The 10,342-nt window shown below is 41.5% G+C and overlaps 1 protein-coding gene across 1 annotated transcript; it reads left to right on the forward strand.

The window, feature by feature from the left end:
* Window positions 1–1,288: 1,288 nt before the first annotated feature.
* On the forward strand, window positions 1,289–9,749 carry KLHL41 (kelch like family member 41). Its single transcript, XM_083496574.1, has 6 exons — window positions 1,289–2,618; window positions 5,405–5,562; window positions 5,644–5,751; window positions 7,003–7,188; window positions 8,141–8,287; window positions 9,401–9,749. Exons 1-6 carry the CDS (start codon window positions 1,509–1,511, stop codon window positions 9,510–9,512), a joined length of 1,821 nt encoding a protein of 606 aa, XP_083352700.1. The 5' UTR covers window positions 1,289–1,508; the 3' UTR covers window positions 9,513–9,749.
* Window positions 9,750–10,342: the final 593 nt, after the last annotated feature.

Genomic DNA, 10,342 nt, shown 5'->3' on the forward strand with positions numbered 1-10,342 from the left:
AGCTTCACAGTGATAAATTCCACCCATTGTCTTCAAGCGAGTCCCAAACAGAATGACGTGTGTGTGTGTGTGTGTGCGCACATGTAAAATTGCATAATACTATAATTCATCAAAAATTTCATTCCAGCTTTGTTTTTGTCAAATTTGTTTACCTGTAGGAGTATCACAACATAATTTTTCCATGCAGTAAACTAACAGTATGCTGCATGGAAAAATAAATGTCAGTTATTGTTTGAGAGAGGCAGCTGCTAAGTTTTCATGAGACCATACCATGCACACAATTTCTGTAAATGGAAAAATGTCAAATGACTTGTTCATCCAGCTGTTATTTTAGCAGCTGATCTGTTGAGTATACATTGAGAAAAAACCCAGTTAATCTTTCCTAAATAAGTATGTAGGGCTAGCTCCAGATTTAAGAGTGTAATCCTATGTCTACTCAGAAGTAAGTTCTGTCAAATTCTGAGGTTTACTGTCAGGTAGGTGGAGTCAGGAAGGCAGCCTAAGTTATACTTTAGGTCCCATTGGAATCACTGAAATTTCAGTTACTCATGACTAAATTTTTCACTTCCTTTTCAATGGAGCATAAGTGTGACTAACTTAGTCCTACATCCAACCCATTTCTTCTGATGAAAGTTATTATGAAAGTATAAAGGTGAATTTCAGTAAATTGTATAAAATTGCAGGGGTGGTACATTCAAAATTAGAATTTATATGTCAGTAGTAGAAGAATTGTACCTGTTGATTCATTTAATAAGTAGCCACTGTGTTCCCAGAAATCTTACGTTCTTGCTTTGACTCCAGCAGCAGCTCCATTATCATTCTTGAATGATATGAAAAGTACACCCAGTCTGGCTAAGCACACATACTAGATCACTGACATTTTGGGACGCAATCCTGCTTTTATTTTAAATCAGTGGACATTTTCCCATTGCTTAAAGGGTGAATATGTTATTAAATGAAAGTAACTTTATATTTGTATCTAGCAGATATTTCATAGGAATTTGTTTTCATAGGCATGGGCACTGGCCTGATTTTTCTGAAACAATCTTTTAAATGAATGCAATGACTCAGTTATGAATGGCTGTCATAGTTCCACCTGCTGGCTTCCACTTCTTCCCATCTTGCTTGAGTCATATTAGCATTTTAAATACCTACTTCATAGTAACTGCCTTGGTTCTAATTCTGCACCTTTGCTGACTGCAGGTGCTAAGTATATTCTGCAAGTAATCTTGGTGATTCAGTGTGTGTAACCAAGTAAAAGTGGTTCCCTAGTGACTAAAAGCAACAGTTGCTTCTTTCAACCCATGACAGCTGCAAGCTCCACTCTTCTTTCCACACCATCCACCCTAAATTCCAGCTTGTGAAAGTCTGTACCTATATTTAGCTGGCCAGATTAAATTACAGAAGCTTCAGGCCGGGCAGAGCACATTGATCTGCCTTTTTCAGGCAGACCTAGGTACCAGCAAGAGGGCTCTCACTCCTACCTCCTTGCCTAGTCGTTCCACAAAATGGATTCCCGAAGAGAACTTGCGGAAGAGCTTCGGCTTTATCAATCCACTCTTCTTCAAGATGGCCTTAGGGAACTTTTGGAAGAGAAAAAGTTTGTTGATTGTTCCCTAAAAGCCGGGGATAAAAGTCTCCCTTGCCACAGACTGATTCTGTCAGCCTGTAGTCCTTATTTCCGTGAGTACTTCTTATCTGAGCAAAGCGAGGAGAAAAAGAAAGAGGTGGTGCTGGACAATGTCGATCCTGTCATCCTAGATATGATTCTTAAGTACCTTTATTCTGCAAGCATTGACCTCAACGATTCTAACGTGCAAGATATTTTTGCTTTGGCAAGCCGCTTTCAAATCCCTTCCGTTTTCACTGTCTGTGTTTCTTACCTCCAGAAGAGACTTGCTGTTGGCAATTGCCTGGCCATCCTGAGATTAGGTCTCCTCCTCGACTGCCCGAGACTTGCCCTGTCTGCCCGTGATTTTGTATCAGACCACTTTGTGAAGATTTGCAAGGAAGAGGACTTCAGGCAGCTTGCCCCTCACGAATTGATCTCCGTGATTTCGCCAGACAGCTTGAACATCGAAAAGGAGGAAGTGGTTTTTGAGGCTGTGATGAGATGGGTGCAAGCGGATAAAGAGAATCGAGTGAAGAACCTCGGAGAAGTGTTTGACTGCATCCGCTTTCGCCTGATGGACGAGAAATATTTCAAGGAGCATGTTGAGAAGGATGAAATTATCAAAAGCAACCCAGATCTTTCAAAAAAGGTTAAGGTTATTAAAGATGCCTTTGCTGGGAAACTGCCTGAGCCAACCAAAGGTGCAGGGAAATCGGGCAAAGGAGAGGTTAATGGTGACGTGGGGGACGAAGATTTGCTTCCTGGTTACCTAAATGATATTCCGAGGCATGGAATGTTTACTAAAGACCTTATTCTTCTCATAAACGATACAGCTTCTGTGGCTTATGACCCCACAGAGAATGAATGTTACCTGGCAGCGCTGTCGGAACAGATTCCCAGAAATCATTCCAGCATAGTCACTAAACAGAAGCAGGTTTATGTAGTTGGAGGACTGTATGTGGATGAAGAGAACAAGGAGCAGCCTTTCCAGTCATACTTTTTCCAGGTATAAATCTCTGGTTTGTTTGGTAAGGGAAGAAATAATTGAACTCCACATGCTAAAAACATAGCTTTTGTGAGGCTCCTTTGGTGTGCAACTTTTCTGTAGGAGCTGTACATCCTGTATTGTCTTTCTAGTTCACGGTCATAAGAGTTTAGAAATCCAAAGGTGCATAATAATTTTATCCTGTAATTTTACCATTGATCCAATAATTTCACCACTCCTCCCAGATTACCCTTGATCCTCTTTCGCTTTCTAAACTGTCTGATTTTCTCTATAATATTAGAAGATTCTCCTCTAAAAGCTTTTTTTAAAAACATTTGTCAACAGCACCAACTGTATTGGTCTACAAAATGTTATTGACGTGAAACTGAAATTGTACTGTATAACAGAAGCTGTGGCATCATGTGTGCTCTGACTTAAAATCACAGCTCTATCCTGGTGAAATGTCTGAAAGAACCTACTCACATGCAGTTAATACTTGCATAAATGTGAGCAGAGAGCGGGGGCAGAGCCAGCAGGAACAAGTGAAATCCCACTCCCCTTGAATGTCTGTTCAGATGAACATCTGAACACGTGTAAAGTGGGGTTTTAATGTGGGCCTGTCCATATTTATATGTTTTCTAGTTTGCTTTTGTTTCTTCCCTGTTTTACATCATATACATGCCAGAGCCACACCATACATTTAAATTCTATTTAAAGCACATGGCTTCTCCCAAAGAATCCTGGGAACTGTATTTTCTCCCTCACAAAGCTACAATTCCCAGAACCACAGCCCCCAAGATTGTTTGGGGGATCTGTCCATAGTTAAACATTCTAATACAGTGAGTCCTGATGGGCATAACACCTGCTACACACACACACACAGAGAGAGAGAGAGAGAGAGAGAGAGAGAACAATTCCAAGGGTCTCCCCATTCATTTCAGCAGCAGCAGTTCATATTTATGGACATTGCTTTTGCAGGCTGTGTGCATTCTGGGTACAGGTAGACTTCTAGGTCAAAATGTGCTACATTGCTCACTTTGTTGCTGTTCTTTTTTAAGTTCATCACAATGTAAACTTTCCCCTGTCAATAACTGAGCCCAAATATCTTAAGCCATTGATGGAGTGAGCAAGATGGCTCATTTTGTCTGCAGTACTATAGTTTTGCGTTACCTGCACAAGCAGCAGGTAGACCCCCCATCCTTTCCCTTCCCATCTCTTCTGGCACAGCTGCAAGGAAGAGATTAGAGGCATCTGTGTTCACTTTTAAACCAATTGGAGTTCCTTGTTGCATCGGAACAGTTTGATTAGTTTAAGCAATTGTTAACCTGTATTTTCTAACAAGCCAAAATTGTAAACCTGTTGGAACAGGCCATAGTTTAAAATAACCAGTGTTTCCACAAGTTCAGGCATAACAAACAACTGATAAATGGAGGATCCTATTTGCCCTACAACATATTATAAGGTAGTTTCGAGCCACTGTCCTACAGTAATCCACAGGACTTGGTGCCATCAAAAGGGTTTCCTGATGACCCGGGTTGTTGGACAGGCTTCTACACAAGGTGGTGGTCATTTAGGTAACTGCCATGTTTGGTCTTTATTAGTCCAGCTACCTGCTTTTCTTCTATTTCTCTATTTACTCTTTATTCCTTCTACTTTTTATTTTTCAATCCCCCACCCTACCCTCAGTATAGCCTCCAAGTGACTGGGGCATATTGTAGCTGCTCACTCAGCCAAGGCTCTGTCTTGGCCCATCTTTACACAAGCTGTATTTAAATTTAAATATTCATCCACTCACTTCACCTGTCTTGTTCAGATTTCTTTCTCTCCTGCTCTCACCCAACACCCAAATAATTCAATTCTGGCCGCTTTAAAGGGAGTGTACATTTTCATCCTAGTTCATGTTCACTACAAACGATTGACATAATAATGGACCTCCATTTTGCAATTGGCAAAACATTTTGCAAAAAAAAGAGAGCCCCCTGTTCAGCTCAGACCAGGGTCAGGTACTACAATCCAGAGATAAATTCCCCACCTCTGAAAAAACATGTCCAGATAAGTAGAAGAATTGGTGGGTAGACAGGGGAGATAAAATAGCTCTTGGAAAGTTTGAATGTGAAACAGTCATAAAAAAGGAAGAAAAATGTATAGCCAGGAAAACATATCAAGCATTATTAGGGCAGGGCATAGTTTAGTAATTTTCAAAAAGTGCTTTGGGACTCGCAAGTTTGGTACAGAGGTCTGGTGGGGTGGAGGACTGTATAATCAAGATACAAGTTGGGGAAGCTTTTGGGATGGGGCTAAAGAAGACACACAATGCATAAAGGTTTTTAAAACGGGGAGGAGGGGAATGTTGTCATGGAGCAGATCTACTTATTTGTAATCTCTATACAAGCCTACAGATGATATCTCTGCTAGCAGAGTCCCATATGGGAAACATTTAAAGGTAGGCTAGAGTTTTGGTAGGTTAGTCCTCTCCCAAATCATGTGCACACATCCAAAGGGTGTAGCTCTTACCTTCTGAGTTCTCTTTCCAGAAGCACATTCAGTCTTCACTGTGTGGTTAAAAGTCAGGATGGAAGGAATGGATTCTGTACTGTTTCTTTTCCTCCCCTTCTTATTCTACTTTTTATCTTACAATGTTCCCACCCCCTTTTCAGTTTTCCTTCCTTCCTTTTACAGTTTACTATTACCTCTTTGAGCGCCCTTGTTTTACCATCTTTCAGGCCTATGTACTCTTTTGTATGTCTTCTTTTTGTATGTCTTCGCTAATACTTCTTATTTTGAATTTTGGGAAAAAATATATATAGTTGGATACCATCACTTCTGAATGGGTTGGCCTTCCTCCGCTGCCATCAGCCAGGTGCCTGTTTGGACTAGGTGAACTGGAGAACAAAATCTATGTAATTGCTGGCAAAGACCTCCAAACTGAGGAGTCTCTGGATTCTGTACTATGCTATGATCCCACGTAGGTGCCTTCATATTGTTGTGTTTACTGGAGCTTCTCGTTGAATTTTCTGTTGCCTTACTGGGTCCTCTTCCATTCCAGATCCCTCAAATGGAATGAGGTCAAAAAGCTTCCCCTCAAAGTCTATGGCCATGCTACTACTTCACACAATGGAGTTGTATATTGTCTCGGAGGAAAGACTGATGATAAGTGAGTACTTCAAAAGTGTCCCAATGGTGGGGGGGGGGGGCATGGTAAAATGTTTCTACTTGTGCCCTGTTTCAGCCCCTGATTAACCTTGATTAAAGTTGGTGCCCATGTAACCATATCTGAAGTTAAAGGCAGTGGGGAAACTGCTGCACACAGGGAAAGGGCTGGCACCCATGATCGTATGAATTAGTATTGATTGATTGATTGATTGAAAATATATACCACCCTATACCCACAGGTCTCAATTGCATGTCCCATTGCATGTGTCTAGTGTCACCATACTGGAGGGCTGAAACCTCAGCCTATAGTTTTAGAAATATCCAGCATTGGTTTTTGGCTGTGTGTATATTATGCAACATTCTGGGAGAATATGTTGATCTGCTCTTGAACTATACTGTTGCAACAAATTGGCTGAGGATGGCAGAATTAATGGAAAACTTGTAACATACACAGAAGAGACCATGGCAAGTTAATGAAATGAGCCACTGCTGAAAAGAAGAATGGGTATTCCATTAGTTAAATATCATGGGAGCGGAACATCATCCTCTTTGTATGCCGCCTTTCCATACTTAAAACCATGCTCAAGGCAGCTTACAGCATAAAAAGATTTGCATAAATGTAGTCAAAAAGAGTAAATAAAAAGGATTCCAAAATATACATGATCAAACTGAACGATTTTCACATAAATCATAAGTTCTAAATGTAAAGATACAAAAAATTAGTATCAACAACAGCAACGAAAACCCCTAAATAGTACCCAACCCAAGAGACTGTTCAGCAGCCTCAACGTTTGTAGCTGGAGTCAGTCCGGGCCCTGCCCTCCCATGCCAGGTGGGAAAAGGACTGCAAGGCTGGGAGCAGGTCTTCCATCTCAAGATGCTGTGAGATGTTTTCTCTGAGGACTTTTGATCCAGACCACAGAAGCCAAGGCAGCCATTCTAAGAAAGGATAGAGAAAAATATTAGGAAGTTGACATCTGCAATATAAATAACAGAAAGAACTCAGGACACAATGCATTATCTTCCCATTTAAAGTCATGGGATGTTAAGGTGTTTGGCATACTGTATCTATCCAGAAGTTCTTTCTTGGTCCCAACGTGTTATGCTTGGATTGGATTTGAAACTATTTCCCAAATCCGAATGCCTGTTATCCTCGAAGTGGAAATGTCTTGCAAGATGTTCACATCTTTTTGTTGTGATCGCCAAGTTGTGATTTCTGAGAACAATTCGTGTTGTTTCTTTCTCTCCACAGAAAATGCACTAACAGAGTGTTTGCATACAATTCCAAGAGGGGAGACTGGCGTGATCTTCCCCCTATGAAAGTGGCTCGCTCTATGTTTGGCATCGCTGTCCATAAAGGCAAAATTGTGATTGCAGGGGGCGTTACCGAAGAGGGCCTCTCAGCTTCCGTTGAAGCATTTGATCTCACCACTAACAAGTGAGTGTGATATCCAGTCTCATTCTCATTGGCCACACCTAGGCCAGAGGTTTCCCCACTACAGATATGCAGAAACCCACTACCAAATTCACACAATCTGTCTTGGAAAGGAGTGATTGTGTTTAGAATGACAGTACCATATTGCCTCCCTTCTTCCATAAGCAGAGGCAGCCAATGCAGCAGTGATTTGGGGGTAGGCAGTTGAAGGAGTGGTGGTGTCTTAGCGGTGGCATTGCGCTCATTGAGATGGGATGAGGTGACAGGGCAAGGCTGGTGGAGCTCTGGGTTAGCAGCAGTGGTCCTATAGATGTGTGTACACCTGCAAGGTAACCACCACCCAGTGTTAGAAACGGGATAGAAAAGCTAGGAGCCAAATGGCTTCTGGGAACTGGGTTGTGGGTGCCAGAATAGAATGTCTTGTCGCCACCAGGGTGGGTGGGTTGGCAACACTTTTTATTATTTAAATAAAATATTGGTACCGTACTTCAGTTTTCAAAACATTCTACTCTTCATTGTTAAACTCCTCATTGTCTGTTGTTAGCGTATACTTCAAGGCTTCAAAGCACATGCATTTCAGAAATCCTCAAGTGTCAGCCAGGCGTAAAAAAATGGCACCCAGACTTTTTGAGGTGCTCACAAGTGGAGAATCTTTAGGTGCAAAATGCGCCTGGCGCCCTGATAATTTCGAACCCTGCTGCCACCCCAGAACTCCCCCAGTTTTGGCACCATCACCTCACCATATGTTGGAACTTGGCCAGAGGTTTTCCAGCATATCTGAGAAAGTGTGAGTTGTATCCAACATTTTCACTTCATTCCTTGAAGGAGTTCTGCTCACAGAAGGAGTCCTTGTATGAATGAAGTGGAAACAATATATATATATTTTCCCCGCTCTGCTGTTATACCAAAGTTATGTTTTAAAACTGAGCATTATCTAATATTTGTTAAATTACAGATGGGAGGTTATGCCAGAGTTTCCACAAGAGAGAAGCTCCATTTCTTTAGTTGATCTGTCTGGCTCCTTGTATGCTATTGGAGGCTTTGCTATGATTCAGCTTGAAACGAAGGAATTTGCACCTAATGAGGTGAACGACATCTGGAAGTAAGTTGTGTTTGACTATTACTCTTTTTGCTAAACAAAGACCGTAACTGCATACATGTTGGCCGGCACTCCTGCTGAACTTAATGGGATCTGCTTCTGAGTAGACATGTATAGGATACTGTATGAGAGACTAAAATATTTCATATTCACACTGCACGAGGTCATCTCCAGAATCCAGTGAAGAACTGCTGCTTTTGTAAATGTTCTAATGTCAGCTTATTTTTTATTGATAATCTTTTGTCATAGTATATTATCATCTCATCTGAAGCCCGTTAATTCCATCTTTTTTTTGCTACGAAATATTACTCACTTGAGAGGACTAAATAATCTTAACTTCAGGTTAATAAAAAAATTGTCAAAATGCTTTACAGATCTGAGGAGTAACCTCTTTACCCACAAACAGGCCAGGCTCTTTGCTTGAGTACTGTGTAGGTGTTTGCGGAGACAGGTGTGTACCAAGGAGTGGTGGATGGATTTGTCTATGTTTTATGCAAGGGTTTATGCTAGATTGCCTTTCGAAGGCAGTGTTTGGCTACAGTTTTGTGCTGGCCCCACACTGTCCCTGAAACTGCTCTGTGGGGAAAGAACAGATTTAGGGACCGCATGGGCAGAGAAGGGGAGATCATTCCAAAATTATCTGCATAGTGCGGTGTTGAAAGCACCCCTAAGTTTTTTGGTCTTACATGTTCAAAACAGAAATATACGATATAAACTGATGCAGATAACTCAGATAATTCAGTTAAGAGTTGACAGTATTACTTGAGTCGTCAAATTTTAAAGCAGGGATCAGGAACCACCGGCCACCCTGGGTCATTGGATTCCTACTCCCTCCCATCGCCCCCTTTCAGCGTGGCCAATGGTCATGGATAATGGGAGTTGCCCAATAACAGCTGGAGGACCACAAGGAAAAAGAACGTCGGGAAATAACAAACAGTTCCAGAGCTGTGAAATGAGTCACTAAATCAATGATGTACTATGGAGAACAAAGCCTTATCGTCATAGCTAGACTTTTATGTTGGGATCCTAATGCATGGTTGGTATTTGTAAACATAGAAAGGGATTCATTGCTCTGTGGTCTCAGGTGCCTACTTATAGTAACTTTTGTCCATGCAGGTATGACGACGAGAAGAAGGAGTGGTGTGGGATGCTGAAAGAAATTCGCTATGCTTCTGGTGCCTCTTGTCTTTCTGTTGGCCTGAATCTCTTTAAGCTTTCAAAGCTGTAAAGTGAAAGGAAGATTGACGAATGATGATTTTTTATTGGCCCCCTCTGGTTTTGTTGTGCAAGCTTACCCTGTACAGAGATTGAGAATTACCTTGATTCATTAAACTGTTAATGTATCCGTCTTATACGTATTAACTTCTGTAGGTGCCCAATGCCCCACGCCCTCAGTTTTTACTAACAGTTTGAATTTGAAGTAAATTCTGCTGTAACACTGAATAAAATTGAATTTGACTAAAAATGAGTCTGGGAGGTTTCACCTAGAAATGGTTCCTACCCGTGCAATTTTTGCTGTAGCCTCATATACAAAATATGCTTATCGCTCCAATCTTCCAGGCTGTCTTGGATTGTTATACATTTCAAAACTATTTTCACATAAAATGGGCTTGGAGCGTCTGCACCAATCACAGCAGAGGACTTTACCATACCTCGCCTTCCTCCACTGCCTGAGGATTGGAATATCCTCTGGCGCACTACAGCATATGGATCAGGGAGTTGCAATAGGGACAATTTCTAAAAAAAATATATCAGGGAACTCTCCTCTCCTGCATAAGCAGAAATTTCCTCTGCCTGGTATTCATTTAACTGTATAGCCAATTCCTGTGCTTGCATTCTGAGAATCAGGTTATGGAAGCCACCTCCATTTTTTAAAGATCAGCTTGGCTTCCCCTTAAAATATGGGGGTGATACTTGCTGAGTTGTGGAGTTCTGCAGGTTTAAAGCATGGGCCAGCCCTGAAATAGGAGGGGGACACCATGAAATAAATGCCAACTATTTGGAGGAGCGGTTTGCCTCTCTGCAACAGACAAGCAACCTGTGGTTGTCACTCACAAT

This window comes from Podarcis liolepis (genome assembly GCF_965112155.1).
Source record: "Podarcis liolepis genome assembly, chromosome: 1".
Taxonomy (NCBI): domain Eukaryota; kingdom Metazoa; phylum Chordata; class Lepidosauria; order Squamata; family Lacertidae; genus Podarcis; species Podarcis liolepis.